General features: G+C 41.0%; 1 protein-coding gene across 1 annotated transcript in view; it reads left to right on the top strand.

Annotated features, from left to right (window-relative positions):
- Positions 1-93: 93 nt before the first annotated feature.
- The window catches only part of CIP2A (cellular inhibitor of PP2A), a 28213-nt gene continuing 12371 nt past the window's right edge, over positions 94-15935 (top strand). The window contains exons 1-13 of the mRNA XM_080376167.1: positions 94-340; positions 2412-2559; positions 3904-4016; positions 5580-5674; positions 6319-6415; positions 7431-7553; positions 7697-7842; positions 8540-8615; positions 9704-9931; positions 10412-10571; positions 11628-11769; positions 12495-12594; positions 13468-13586. Of these exons, the coding sequence (XP_080232293.1) occupies positions 239-340; positions 2412-2559; positions 3904-4016; positions 5580-5674; positions 6319-6415; positions 7431-7553; positions 7697-7842; positions 8540-8615; positions 9704-9931; positions 10412-10571; positions 11628-11769; positions 12495-12594; positions 13468-13586 (1649 nt within the window). The 5' untranslated portion in view covers positions 94-238. The remainder of the gene's footprint in view (positions 341-2411; positions 2560-3903; positions 4017-5579; positions 5675-6318; positions 6416-7430; positions 7554-7696; positions 7843-8539; positions 8616-9703; positions 9932-10411; positions 10572-11627; positions 11770-12494; positions 12595-13467; positions 13587-15935) is intronic.

A 15935-nucleotide genomic window follows, 5' to 3' on the forward strand; every position in this document is an offset into this window, starting at 1 on the left:
CGCCGCCCACCGCCCCCCCTTATTACCGCGGGGGAGAAAGCGGCGCGGCCCCGGCCCCGCCCGCCCGGCTGCTCCCCGCCCCGCCCCCTCACGGTACGGGGCGGCGGCGGCGCCTCCCGTCAGGCCTGGCGGGCGCGCGGCGCTGCCGTCACTGGGCCCCGCCGTCAAAATGGCCGCGGCGGCGGGAGATACGAGTCGGTGCGGTGGTCCGCGTGCCTGAGCGCGTAGCTACGGCGCTATGGATGCCTTGGGCTGCATGAAGGCCTTGCTGCTGGCGGCCACGCAGTACCGAGCCGCCAAGACATCGCATAACGCGGCGCTGCTGCAGCGGAGCCTGGAGGTAAGAGCGGCCCAGGCGCTGGCGCCGCGCCCGGGGGCGGCGGGGTGCCTGTTGTTTCCCCCTCGGCCTCGGTGGCTCTCGGCGGGGCCCGGCCGCGGCTGGCTCCTTTCCGCCGTCACCGCCGCGGGCGACCGCAGCGCAGGCCCGTGAGCCGCCGGGGCCTCGGGCCGCTCTCCCCGGGGCGCGGCTCGGCGCCTGGGGGCGGAGGAGCTCTCCCGGTGGCGGCTGCCGGGGGAGCTGGGGGCCGAGGGAGGCCGCCGGGCAGGGGAGCGCATCGGGCTGGAGCCGTGTCCCCGGGCCGTTGGCATCCCCTTTGTTACTGGGGTCTGTGGTGTCCCTGTGCGTATTCACCGGGGCGTGCAGTGTCTCGATGTGCACAGAGACCGAGCGTGTAACGAGCCCTCGGAGGGACCTTACAGGAGAAATCCACGCAGCCGTGGGTGCCCCTGGGCTCGCTGGTCACGGCTCAGAGCTGGGCCGCTACCCCGGGCCGTGGCAGAGGCCAAAGGGACCGAGCACAGCTTATATACGCTTGGCAAGTCCTCGTCGGTGCCCAAAGGTTTCAAGAGTTTCCTTTGGTCTTGTGGGTTCTGCAAATCCACCGCCTGATTCTGTCCCAGTCGATTCATCTGTTCGGTTCCCTCGGTTCACAGCTCCTCCTGGGATCGTGACCTTCTCCCCGCCTGCTTTAACTCACACACTCCTTCAAGCACACCTAGTCTTTGAACAAGCAATTCCTATTCGCATATACTGACTTTTTCTAGAAGCACCTGCGTTTCTGAGTGCACCTGCGTACACAAATTGGTCATCTATTGTTTCTCTATTCTCGCACTGATTAACTTGACTATGTTTTAAACCAGCCTTGGCTTAGGGCTGTACAAGGGACAAGGCCTGGTTCTGCCAATTACCAGCTTCAGCACTTTCCATCTCTTAATTCAAAATGCATTCTCTTTAACAAGCCACTTTTTTCTTCTTCTGTCATTCCCCCTAAATTCTGACCCACAAGGATCGCTTATTTACACAGCTTAAAAATGGAATTTGAAGGGATGACATGGTCTTGTATCTGGAGGTTGCCAGTTTCATGCAACGCATGCTCCAAGGTGTTTGCTGCAAAGGGGTAGGAGGCCTGTCCGCTCACCTCCAGGGAGAGCCTTGGGGTGGGATGCTTGCTATGCTGAGAGACTGCCACAGTGACTGAATTCCTCAAGCTGCGAGGTACCTCTCTCAAATAGAGATTTCGTTTTTTAAATGGTAAAACATGACTGTAAGAGTTAGCATTCAGTTTAGCCACCTTCTCTGTATCCGTTGTAAAGAGGTGTTCCCGGAATACGCAAACCCAACATTGTGTGACTCTATCATGCGAGTATAACTCGTGTGTACCTGTATAGATTTGGAGGTGTGTCACTTTCAGCACCGTCTTATATAGGCTTCTCTGAATTCACGTTCCGTTTATTCATCTGAAGCACAGAGTGCTCCCCGAGCAGCACTACCTGTTACCGCTTACCCGTCCTGCCACTGCAGGTTCCTCTGGGTTCCTGTCCATGTCTTTAGAAAGCAGGCTGAGCTGAAGGCTGGTTATTAAATGTTTGTGTTGAGCTATCTGTTTTGTTGTTCTTCCAAAATAAATAAACCCTATCTTTTATCTGTGCTTAAAAGGTATGTCAGAAGAGTAACCTGATATCAGTTCTGTTCAGTGTGTGAAGAAATACAAAGTGTTGTGCTGCTATAAAGTTTAAAAGAATGCTGTTACTTTGATTTGCTGTCAGCAAGCAAACAGAAGAAGCCCCAATATGTTATAAACAATCACAGTGTAAACTTGGTACTTTCCAAGAGTAAACAGAACACATCCACAGGAATAAATACCAGAGGTTGTTTGTTGTTTGTTTTTTTTTTTAAAAAAAAAAAACAGTTCAGTGAATGTGATTGCAAATGTGTTGTTAGAGTGGCACTTACATTCTCAGTTTTTCACATACAGAGAAATCTATCTAATATAACTCTGTGCTTTGGCTTCTGTGTTAAATACTTTGTTGCAGTTGAGTAATTAAGGCTGTTTCTCTCCTTTCATCTCCAGGTTATCTCTGGACTGAAACTTACACAATTACTTGCTTCAAACCAGATTCTACCAAGTGAATGTCTGAGTTGCCTAGTAGAACTCCTTGAGGACCCTAATACAAACCCATCTCTGACCTTGTCTGTGGTTACTTTGCTATCACAGCTAGGTAAGGTTTGCATCTGAACCTTTATCTTTGGTCTGGGAAAGGGAAGGGAAGACAGGTGCTGATTCTGTGCCATGGGTGATGAACTTCAAAAAAGTGTGAGGTGTGAAAGATGAAGCGTTTTTCATTATAGCAGCATGGTTGGCTGAGCCTCCTGATTGTATGTACAAGGCCAGATGAGATGTTAAATCACCATGAAAAGCACATTTGTAGTCATCGCTGTAAAATGACAATGATTGTGTTTGTCTGAATTTGTTTCCTCACTGGGTAATGTGAGGAATTATTTTCTAGTCCTTGATTTTTGGAGCTTGAAAAGACTACTGTTTTTTAATAATGAAACCTGCCTAGGGGATGCAAAAATAAGGAGAAGCCATGTTACGTCAACAACTGTCATCACCTCAGTTTACCTCTCTCGTTGGAGTGTTTGCTGGATATCAGTTTGGGCTTTCCAATGGACTGGGCCTGTGTGCACCAAGTTTCCAAATAGCTGCAATTACAAAATGGATTCTACTGCCTCTTACTTGTTCCGTGAGATGTGCTTTTTTTTATTCCCCCTGCCCTGCCTTGATTTTACAGAACTGGGACTTCATGCTCTAGGGAACTCTGTGCTAACTACAACCTGCGTATGTAGTTACATATAAAGGGAAAAATTATCCCTTCACTGCTTAATTTCTCATCATGTATGAGACTTGAGACCTTTACGATGACCCTTGGTTTATCTTCTCTGATTCTTGAAGTTTTTTAGCCTCTTTGATCTTCCTTCTAGGTTTTTGAAACAGTTGCTGTAAAATTGTATTTGATACTGAAGTTCTTAATTATCTTTTCCAACCTGTTAGGCCTGGAAAACTTGAAGAATTAGTTTTCCAACAGTTCCAACTGATTTGTTGCTTTATCTGTCACCCTTGTTTGCTACATCTTTTCCAGGACTGCCTAAGCAGAACTGGTTGTTGTTGTTTTTTATTTAACCATTGCTAGATAACCCTATCAGGGTATCAGTTTTAGTGTACTTGCCCACTATAGCGTGAAGCAAGAAACTGAGATCTTTTGGTTTAAAGCCTTTTAAATGCAGGTTTCAAGATCTCAACAGAACTAAAACTTTATAGGCAGGAGGTAGGCCATTCCTTCACTGTCCAAGCATCTTCAGGGAAAGGTATTAGTGTTTCAATTAACTGTAAGTTTAAAAGTAAGGTAGGCATGCAAGTGCATGGGAGCTGTGATTTATTAGTAGTTAATGGTGAAATACACATGAAAAACTGGTCAAAGACTTAGGCTGCTGATTAGATAGGTAGCTAATACAATTGCTTTTGCTATTAGATATGATTTTTGTTAATAATTCTTGAATTCTAGCTTTAGACAATGAAACTAGAGAAGCTCTTCAGGATACCTACAACCTGACCAGTGTGCTGGCAGGAGTGGTTCATCGAAGTTCTGCTAATCTTAGCGACCCAGTCTTATTACAGGTAACAGGAACTATTGCTTGGTAATATTTGGCTACTGTTACGTAGTATACATTGTACTGTATGCATCTAATAACTCTTTAAAAGCTCTATCTGAAATAATGTGTTGAGGCAAACATGATCTTAGCTGTGTAATTTATTTGGTGTATGAGGCTAGTACGACAGGATTTTAGCACTGCATAGAGTTCTTTGTATTCTCTCATTCTTGCTTGTGCTTCTCAACTCGAAAGAGGAAAAGAAAGAAAAAAAAAAAAAAAAAAGGAAAAAACCCCACCCAAAATGACAACGGAACAAAAAATCCCCAGTTTTTGAAATTATTTCAAGAAATCACTCTTGAGAGCTTGTAAGATTATTTTCCAGTTGAGGTATTTACTAACATTAGGAGAAATAACTAACAGAAACCTGGAGGTTGTTTTGTCTAATCAATACTTTGGCAGGTAATTGGGAAGGAGTGAAAGGAAAGCTGGCTGGCAGGTTTCATGGAAGGTTTGCAGGGCACGTATGCCTCCTTCCTGCTGGTCGGTGCTATCTGGCAGTAAATGCAAGGGGGCTGTGCTAATGGAAGCTTATTTCTAGAAGCCAAGGGCAGACATCACTGATTATTTTTTTCAAAAACTTTAAGTACGCACATGACATCTCCTAGTCTGACTTAACCAATTTTAACCTGTCCTTTCTGTGTGCTTAAAAGGAAAAATTTGTTTACTTTTTAAAATGTGCGCAGGTTTTCTCATGTGTGGTTCCAATCTTTCAGTAAGTACTCACTGCTACCTGTGGTCACATCTCTTCTGGAGAGGGAAAGCAGAAAATGAATTTGCTGTAGTTCTGTTGCCCTTCATCTGTGGAAGATGAGTCAAGCCTCCAGTTAAGAACGCTTTTCTCATGGGTTGCGTATTTCTCAAAGCACTAGGCGTACCAGAAGACTTGGGGATCCAAATGACTTATCAGTCAGTGGGAAAGATTTTTCAGTTGCCAAACAGATCCAATTGTAAGACCTTTAAGCTCTTACATCAGATATTTACATGGTGAGATTTTGTTTCAGCAGCTATTCTGTGCTGTGATTTTTGTCTTGTTTCAGTAGATTAACTCACTTATGTGCTGAAAGAATGCTGTATAAAGGACTTTAGTACCGTTAGGTCTGTTGGCAGTCTTCACAGCAAATCCATTTTCCTATAGACATACTTTCTGCAAGAGGTTGCAAAGTGCTTTTTGGATTTTGGTGTGACTTTAGGTCATTCAATAGGACAAAGTCCCTTTCTCACTGATAGAATGGAGGACTTGCTGATGAGGCGAAGTGGAGAATTGGATGGGCTAAAAAGGTAACTCCCCTGTCAAAATAAAACCTTATTAATATTTTGGGGCTTTTAAGTAGTGCATCAGTGTGATAGGACGTTACTCAGTATGCTTGCAGCAGCTCATGCAATTGTTACGTTAACACTACAGAGTCTGAAAATTAATTTGGTTGTGATGCCTTGTTTGTCTTTTCAGTTTAAGCTTTTGTAACTTGTCAGGTTCTTCAGTGAGCTGCTATAGGAAAGACATGTGAACAGCTTTTTTTTATTTCCTCAGAGTATTCAGTTGCTGCAGAGGCTAACCTACAATGTTCCAATCTTTTGTGCTGGTGCCAACATTGATGAATTAATTTCATTTCTAATGCATCATGTGTAAGTGTGTACTCAGTTGTCTTTTATGGGAAATACCTAGCTAAGTTTCTGAACTTTCTGAAGGTCATTACCATACTGCACTAACCTGGTCTCCAAGGTGAACTGTGGCATTTTTTCTCTGACGCGAACAGAAATTTTTCTTGAAAAACCATGTTGTTACAGATTGTCAAATGCAGTGATTGTGGGACTTTGGGTGATTGAATATTAATTGGCCTCTTAGCCCACACACCTGGGAGCGGGGAGCTAACAAAGAGAAAAGCCAGGAGAAAATTCATTAGGAGCAGATTTGTATTAATATAAATTTTCTGCGCATGTCCTAGTAAGAGGTCAGTGACTACTAAAAGCACCTGCAATAACTGACCTTTGATAGCAGTGATTTCTGATACTGGGGTTTTTTTCAGATGTGCTCTGTTTAAAAACTGCCACACTGTCAGCATTGCAATCTGAATTTTGCTTTGCTTGGAGGAATGGTATCTAACTGGAAAAAAAAAAAAACCAAAAAAACAAAAAAAAACCTGAACAAAAAAAAAGTCCCCCAGCCACTGCACCTCCCACCCCCTACAATTTCTTGTAATTAAATTCTGGATGTTTTAACAAAAACATGAAACATGTTTATTTAAACTTCTGGACTTTGTTTTTTTAAGTCAGTCCATTGAAGATGAGTTAACAATACCGTGTTTAGGACTACTGGCAAATCTCTGTCGTCACAACTTATCTGTTCAAACTCAGATAAAATCTTTGGTAAGATTTTGGGTCGTGGCATGACTGGCTTGAGGGCAAAAGACTTGACTCTGGGGAATTTTACCTTAGTATTTCTTACACACTTCTTTTGCGGCAATAATAACCCTGACCTGCTTGTTCTGCAGAGTTGGCGGTTGTTTCTCTCATGTTGGGGAAAGTATCTGGTAGAACAGGAAGTTTCTTTCCTTCTCTTCATTGCTGTGTTGCACTAGATTGTTATGCATTCAGTTTCTGCAACTGTTCTCTGCAAATGAAAGGTGAATTTAAAATTGGTGCATTCTTCCTTAGAAAAACTACATGTTGCTAACATATAACATATGTTAACATAAAAAGCATTTGTATGTTAACATATAAATCTGTAATTGGATTTTTGGTAAGCTGCATTAGCTTTGGCCAAGAAAGTGATTTGCCTTTTAAAAGACAAATCAGTAAAATATCACTGATCTTGATGTTGGAGCAGGGCCTGTGAATCCTCAAATAGACACCCATGTGTGACCTGCTCAGTTCCTGTTTCTTCATAAATCAGTGCAAGCATAACTTGCTTCTTAAACTCAGAAATACAAATTCATATACATGGCAGTGCATGTTGTACTGTTTACGCTGGAAGAGAGGTGGGGCGGGGGGGCAGGAGGAACTACTGTCAGATCTGATCACTGAGCAGAGAAAGGATGGGGATAAATTTTCAGTGGTTATTTTCTATTAGAGACTTCAGCAAAATAACTCACCTGTCTTTAAAATAATGATGGAATTTCTTCCTTGGGTTTGGGGTGGTTTTTTTGTTTTTCGTTTTTCCTTACACAAATTCAACAGAGAATTTAGTTCATTGACATCAACACTGCTATTGTGCAGTAGCACACTAAAAGAGATTTCCTAGAGAACTTTCATCATTCTAACATATTTCTTGTATTGTTATTCATGACTTTTATGGCTTACCAATATGTACAATCTGTAATTTTGGTGGGTTTATAGAACAGAACAAAATTTATAATGCCTATGTTTCTCCTTTTTCCTTTAGAATAATGTGAAGAGTTTCTATCGTACCTTAGTAAGTTTCCTGGCCCATAGTAATTTGACTATGGTTGTGTTTGCACTTTCAGTATTATCAAGCCTTACTTTAAATGAAGAAGTAGGAGAAAAAGTAAGTAATACTTTGAAGCTTGTTCTCTTCTTAAGTTGTAGATAAAACTAGTAGTCACACCAGCCAAATAAAATTTTAATTCCAGTCAGTTTTACTCAGCAAAGTAAGTATATGCCCATCTATAACTTTCTTCTTCCTTCCAGCTCTTTCACGCTCGAAATATCCATCAGACGTTTCAGCTAATATTCAATATTGTTGTAAATGGAGATGGAACTCTCACAAGAAAATACTCTGTTGATCTACTCATGGATCTTCTGAAGAACCCCAAGGTTGCAGATTATTTAACCCGGTATGACTTCACTTCCTAAAAGTAGAGGATATTTTTCCTAAGCTCCTTTTCCATTTCTTTGCTGTATCCTGTTTGCATTCTGACCCGAACATTGAAAAAAAATTCCCTAGATGCTTTTTGAATGTTACTAGTTGATTATAACTGCTGTACCTGAAACTAAAGAATTCCTGTGTTGCTAGTTTCACACAGAAGTGTGAATCAAAATCTGTTTTTTCTTTGTGACTTAAGGAATATTTATTAGTGTGTTCAGTAGTTCTTTGTCTGGACAGTATCAGTAGTCAGACAACCTGATGAGTAGCGAGCTTGCCTTTTACAGGCCTATATTATCTTGAAGTGGAGTAATATGGTTGAAGTTGGAATAGATTTACTGGAGGGTGTTACAGAGTAGTTCTGTGGTAGACCTTGACTAGTGGTTCTGCAAATTCAGCTCCCAGAATTTAGTTGCTGAACTTCAATCTAAATCTAGCAGTAAAAATGAGCTGGAAAATCTTGGCTTATTTTAAGGAATTTACTTTCATTCTTAAAATATTATTTTATAAAGCTTAGTCTATTATAAATAGAAATTACATCATCAAAGCTATTGCTGTACTTGAAGTGTTTGAGGGTAAGGAGAGTAGGGCACTCATATTTGTCACTTGCTATAAATGTCTGAGTGTAGTAAAATTTCTGTTTCTTTTCTCCTCTACGTATTCTGTAGATATGAGCACTTTACCTCATGCCTTGGTCAAGTATTAGATCTTCTCCATGGAAGGGATCCTGATTCATCATCTAAGGTATTTATAATTTTTCAGTTTAAGCCTAAGAGGGAACAACTACTAGTCTAGTTCCCCTTCTGTAGTCATAAGTAGGTTCCTTCTGTACGAGGGCTGATAATGAAACACACTGATTTCAGCACTCTTAAATGTCCTATGGTATTCACCAAGGTTATATTCTAGTTACTCAGAAGGTTGTCAGGTTAGATCTGTAATGGTTAGGTTTTTTTGCCAGACTATGTGTGTCTGCTTTCAGGCAACAGGCATAAAGTCAAAAAGCCAACATAAATACCTTTTGTGCTTTGGCTAATAAGAAATGTTTGGATCCATCAGAAACTCTGTGCATACCACGCTTTACTGGCTAAAACCTAATCTGAATTAATAGTACTCAGACTTTGAACTGATGATCAGGGAACCACAGTGCTAATTTCAAAGACTTAGGAATAAGTTCTCTCATAGCAGTTGAAGAAATTGATGCCACGTTTTGTTAAGCAGTTAACTGTTGTGTTCAACTTTGTACCACCTGATGTAATTGACCCATGGGTTATGTGTCGCTTAAGGCTAAAATGTGAAATTTTGTGAAAATATTAGGGCTAAATACATCTTTGAAATAAATCTTAGGTTTTTCTTATGAATGTTCTTCACATCATAGTAAATAATAAATGCTAATGTTTCTGTGTGTGTGATTTTGTTGTTGGTTTTATTTGGAAAGACATATTGACAAGGAGCTTGCCAGGGTGCTGCTTTCTTGGCTCTGAGTATGCACTTGTGCATCTGTTCGTGTCAGAATATTTTTCCCTTCGGTAGCTTCCTTCGTTCTGGGTGTATATGCATTTCTACTGCTTATTAGATTGCTAGCCAGTAGTCATGCTGTTTAAAAAAGAAGGGAAAGCAATACACTAAATACTGTCACAATCCTTAACTAGTCTAATGAACCCTGTTTCTGCTGCTGACTTGGCTTTAAAGAAAGCTGTTCTTCAGAAAACTTTAAAGTGCTAAAAGGAGTTGCATGGAACTTGCCTATCTCTTTCGGCTTGTGCTATGGGAGTTGCGATTTCTGTATAAGTACTTGATCTAAAAGCATTTGAACTCTCATTCGCTTCACACAGATCTTAGAGCTGCTGCTTGCCTTCTGTTCCGTGACAGAACTGCGTCATACCCTGCGGCAGGCAATACTGGAACCATCTGGCTTGCCAGTGTCTGGAAGTACCAGATCTCTGACTCACTCAAAGACTTTTGAACCATCTGTTGCACTGGTCCACTTGTCCAACCAACCATTGGAAGGCTCTGAAGACTGTGCAGTTCTAGCATTGCAACTATTCAAAGAGATTTTTGAGGTACCAAGACTGATAATTGAGTTTAAAGAGCTTCTTAGCAGCTATATTTTAATTGACTTTTAAACAACTATTAGCATATTACTCAAAAAATAGCATGTAAAAATATGCCTGAAACAGAGTTCTTCCTGTTCCAGAATTCCATGCTTTGTAAAACAACTTTTCTTTTAAAGACAGGCTGTATTTTTGAAATATGTCTGTATTGAAAGTTAAGTGGAAGAAAGGACAGCTCATGAAGTCATGAGGTAGACACTAAAGCTATCAAAGAATTGTTTTCTAGGACTTGCAGAAGTGAGGAAGTTCTGTTTTGTGCTCTTTGTTAAGCTTCCCCCTCCAGTGTGAATGCTGATCAGCGGTCTTAAACCTGAAATGGCAAGAGGCTAGGAAAGCTAGAAGACAGGCTGGTGGAGGAAGGGGTAGAGTGTCCTTGGCTTCCTTCTGTAGTTTTAAATATTGACATAAAGTAAAATGCCTTTATTACAGGATGCTATTGACAGTGGAAACGGCACCTCAGCCAAACACTTTGTGGATCTTCTGCTGCCTGTTCTTCTTGATCATCTTCAGAGGACAGAACAGATTGTGGATGAACTATTAGTGAAGAAAAAGTGTGAAAGAATGGTCAGGGCTATTAATGTCCTAACAAATATCCTTTCTGTGTGCCTATTGGCAGTTAATTTATTATTCCTCCACCATGATCTCCTCTAAGGTGTTAGAAGAAATGTCTGTCTTGGGTCACTTCAATAGCTTTTAATGACAACAACTGCCCGAATTTTACCTAGGACTGTCATCCCAAAGGACCTTAAGTAGCTTTCTAATTGCTGTGAAATTATTTTATAGTACTGTGGTGCAGGACAAAATGTGATGGCTATTTGACGTAGAATTATAGAATAATTTAGGCTGGAAAAGACCTTTGAGATTATAAAGTCCAACTGTTAGCCCAGAACTGTGAAGTCCATCACTCAACCATGTCCCCGAGTACCACATCTACACATTTTTTAAGCACCTCCAGGGATGGTGAGTCTACCACCTCCCTGGGCAGCCTGTTTCCATGCATGACCACCCTTTCAGTATAGAACGTTATAGAACAGTATAGAAGTAATTTGCAGATCAAAAATGAAGATGAGTGTTTTCTGTTGAAACTGCAAGGGGAGTTTGGGTGGCCGTGTTCTTGGTCTGTATTCGCCTGGCTAAGTCAGGTGCAGCTCCCAGCCAAATATGATGCAAATCTAGATCAGCAAAACAAGGAAAAATAACGTGGAATGGTAACAGTTTTGCACACCTGTTTTAGTCCTTAGTGTTCCCAGGGTCATGTAGTAAGGAGGACATGCCTGCAGGACATAGTCCTGCATCTAAGCTGAGCTCTGTGAGAAAAGTCTTTGCTAGCTCACTCCTAGATAACTAATTCTTCTATTAGGAACTGATGGTTCACTGCCTTTTTTTCATCATCTTTCTTAGGCCACTCACTGTATTATGGTTTCCCTTAGCTGTCTGTTTCCAAGTAAGTGCGTGTTTTTTATTGAAAAGGAAGCTTACTTGGCATGTGAGTTAAGCATGGCTTAGCTGGGTTTTAAAAGCATTTTTGGAGGCTCTTGTGCTGCGATACACTTAACTCTTGCATCCTTTATTATTAGAAAATGTTGGGGTTTGGTGCAATACCCAAGTATAGGTATATATTAAGTTTATTCTTAACTTGATCTACTGCTCTGTAGAGATGACCTACTGAAAAAGCATGCCTCAAAGATACTGACGGCCAGCCAATGCACATCTCTAATAGAACACCAGTTTGCCTGTAGTGGAATTGATACTGCTTTTGGGACAAAAGTAGTGGATTCTAAAATGTGGTGAGCACATGAATTTATCTAAAAAGCTAATTTAGCAAGACTTGTATGAGAGTTGTGATATTGTTCGGATGGTAAGTATATTGTAGTTTAAAGTACCATCTAAATGCACGTAAACAAATTCTGTTTTTAAATAAAACAGTATTTCTATGGCAATAGAAAGTAACGTTGCTAGTCAGTTCAAAGAGTGAAACCAAACTTAAGCATTCAGATCTTGTTTTCAGCATAAGCTGGAGATCCACATAGGAGCAGTGTCCTTAAATCTCATGCAGTAGTTCAAGCTTACCAGAACTGTTTGACACCTGATTTTTTGTTTTATGCAACCAGAGTTCAAAAATGTCACTCATCAATATGGGAGGGAATTGTACTGCACTGAAAATGGAATATACATTCCTTCAGCTCGGTGTCATTAACCTGGATGTGGATATAACTAAGAGTTACATGGCCAAAGACCAGTGAGGTATAATTGGACCTACGATTAAACCCTCCTCACGATTTTTTTGGTCTTCACTGTTGCCATCCTTGGCATGCTGGAGAAGTTCAGCAGCGTGCCCAAGGAACTTGGTGATCTCTCTTGGTGTTGGCATTGTTGCCTTGCTAGACATATTTAATGTCTTTTTGAAGGTTGGGGTTTTTTTTGATTGACTGAATTTATTTATCAGTGCTGATTTGGCAAATCTCACTGCCTTTTTTCACCTACTGTGCTTTTCTATTTGTATGTTTGAAAGCAAACTCGCTGCTGATATTATTTTGAAAACGCTTGATCTTATGAGCAGACTTAAGCAGGACGTATGTGGTATGGAGGTCAGCTTCTACAAAATGCTACAGGTATGATTTTAAAATTTCTGGTGAAATGTGTCTGTGAAGGGAAGTGTCGCTACACTACAGTAGTTCTAATTCTGACAGGTTTGCATGGTTATCTCTGAAGTGGTAGAACTTCTAGAAAAATATAGTCCCCTGTGCACAATTCTTTAAAGTTGTTTCATTGTTTATCCTTCTAAGATAAAGAGCAGTTTTCTTTTACTCCAGTCATTTATTTCAGTTGTGCTTGTTAAACCATAGTTTGGCCGCCTGGTAAGAATTATTATTTTAAGAATTCATTAGGTCTGCAATTTAAAGGTAGCAAACCAGGAAAAAGTTATCACAACGATATAATTATTTGTGGGGTTGGTTACTGTTAAATGTATACCTCTAATTTGTGACTTTGCATAGTCAAAACAGTTTCTGCTAATTATTGGTCAGATTGTACCTTAACAATTTACATTGTAGATGGAAAAATAATCCAGACAGTCAGACGCTTCCTGCTGTTTTGGAGGATTTTCTTTCAAGAATGGGAGTTGTGTAATTTAATGGGTAGCAATGAGAGTTTTACAGTCCTCAGGAAATCCTTATAAAACTTAAGCTTCTGACCCTTTATGATGGAATTCAAGCACTTGAAAACTTAAAGGAATTAAGTAGTCTCTTTGCCGGTTACCGGGAAAACACGTTTCTAAATACTCTGAAGTATAAGCTATTTTTAAAAACGCTTCTGTTGAATTCAGGCTGAGAAACTTAGAAGGGCAAACTTTAAGGAAGTAGCTTAAGTTCTGAATAAAACATTTCTGTGTTCGTGGGCCTTGATATTGTGATGTCTGGGTGGTTGTGTTTTGTTTTGTTTTTTTAACTGTTATCTTGTTTTGACTAAAGTAGTTTCTTTTTTAGGATCAACGCTTGATTATGCCTTTGACATTTGCTTTAACATCAGATGACAGAGAGCAAGTCCAAATGGGGCTTAGAATACTGTTTGAGGCTGCGTCCTTACCAGATTTTCCTGCCATAGTGTAAGTTTATTTTTGTGATAGTCTGGTAGGATTTGACATTTTTATGGGCTTAGTGATACTCGTGTTTCTTGGCATGTTACTTTCAATTCATCAGAGACAGAAACTTTAGAAGAATTGTCTTGTTTCTTTATCTGCAGTTAAGAGAGAGTAATGATCTTGGAGGTCAGAGGAAACAGTTCATATGCTGATGGTATTCAATTCACATCGCATTCTAGAGAACATAGTAGTGACTGACTTCTGTCCCACAGGGTTCATTTATCTGGCGACTGTGCCTGGAACTTTCTACTTGGAGTGCATCTAATATTCTGACTGTCAGATTTCTCTCTCTACTGAACTTTCAGACATGCCATTTTTCAGTTCCTAAAGCTTTGCTTACCCTTTTGCGGTAACTTCCAAGAAAGAACAGAACAGAATACACAGGCAGATGGCAGTTCAGGTAGTATTTAAGGTGGTCTAAACAGGAGAAAAAATACTGAGGAAACTATTTGATGGAGTCCTTATTTCTATAAATGTAATAAAATAGGAAAAAATGATCATGTATGTAGGATCACAACACTAGACTTCAGGAGAGCAGATCTTAGCCTTTTTCATGATCTGCTTGGAAGAATCCCATGAGAAGTAGCCCTGGTGAGAAGAGGGATTAAGGAGAGTTGGTTGATTATTTTTTTTTTTTTAAGTTTTTTTCCCCTTCTGCCCAATCCTCTTCACCCCTCCTCCCCAGAGGATCATTTTCTCCAAGGCCTTAATAGTCCATCTCATCCCAAGCAGCAGAAAATTGAACATGGCAGGAAATTTGCAAGGAGCTCCTGACAAATGTTAAATATAAAAAGGAAGCATTCAGGAGGTAGAAGCAGGCACAGGTGACCTGGGAGGAATACAGAGAACCTGTCTCAAGTATACAGGGATGGGATTAGAAAAGCCAGAGCTCACCTGGAGTTGAACCTGGCAACAGATGTGAAGGGCCACAAGGAAGACTTCTACCAGTACTTCAGCAGTAAGACAAAACTAGGAAAAAATGTGTGCCTTTCTGTTGAATGGGGCAGGAGACCTGGTGACAAAGGACATGGAAAAGGTTGACATACTCAATGCCTTGTTCACCTTGGTCTTCAGTGGTATGATTTGCCTTTGGGAGTCCTAGGTCCATGGGAGCAATGGGAAAGGTCTAGAGGAGGGAAGACTTATTCTGGGTGGTGGAGGATCAGGTTATGGAACAGGTGGACAATCCAAAGTCCACAAGACCTGACAGTATGCACCCATGAGTGCTTAGGGAGTTGGCTGGTGTCATTGCAAGGCCATCCCAGGTTACCTTTGAAAAGTCAGGGCAGTTGGGAGATATTCCTGAGAACTAGAAGAAAGTAAATATAACTGCCGTCTTCAAGAATGGCAAAGATGGTCAGTAGCACCCTGGACTGCATGAGGAAGAGTATCGCTGGCAGGTTGAAGGAGGTGATAATTCCCTTCTGCTCAGCCCTGGTGAGACCACTTCTGGAGTGGGGTGTTCAGGTCTGCACTCCCCAGTGCAAGAGGGATGTAAACTCACTAGAGTGAGGGTAGTGAAGTGCCATTAAGGTGACTGATGAAGGAAGATGCTCCTTCCTCAGTCATACAAGATGCGGCTGAGAGAGCCAGGATTGTTTTGTTTTGAGAAGACTTGTGGATTTTGTGGATGTGTATAAATGTCTGATGGAGAGGAACAAAGCGGATGGAGCCTGAGGCTTCTCAGTGGTATCCACTGACAGGAGAAGAGGTAGCCACGAACAGAAATGTAAGAAAAAAAACACCCTTGATTTCTTAGATTTAAAGAAAAAGTCTTTTACTGTAAGGGGGGGTCAAACACTGGGAAAGGTTGCCCAGAGAAATTGTGCAGTCTTCCTCCTTTGAGACAGTCAGAACTACTGGACGTAGTTGTGGACAGCGTATTTAGGAGTGTGAGTGTTGAATGGGATGATCTGTAGAAATCCCTTTCAACCTCAGCATTTCTGTGGTCACATGATTTTGTGGATATAGGAAACATTTTTTTTAATGGCCAATAACAAAAAGTCTGGCTGGAAGAATGAAGAATCTGTACAATCCAATATGATTGGAGTTGTGCGATGAAATGGCCAAATAACATGTCTATACATGCAAGTTAAAACTAGGCTTTGTTCACTTAAGCAATTGAGACAGCACTTCAGTGAAGTGGTTGGGATAATTACCAATTAAGGAATTTAACAAGAGGAAAAGATTTTTGACTGGTGCCTCAAAAATCAGCTCTCTTGACTCTCTCTGATTTGGAACATGTCATTCGTAGCTGCCTTGAAAATACCAACCACAAGTTACATGCAGACACTGGAGTATAGGTATTGTAAT

Source organism: Falco punctatus (genome assembly GCF_963210335.1).
Source record: "Falco punctatus genome assembly, chromosome: 2".
Taxonomy (NCBI): Eukaryota; Metazoa; Chordata; class Aves; order Falconiformes; family Falconidae; genus Falco; species Falco punctatus.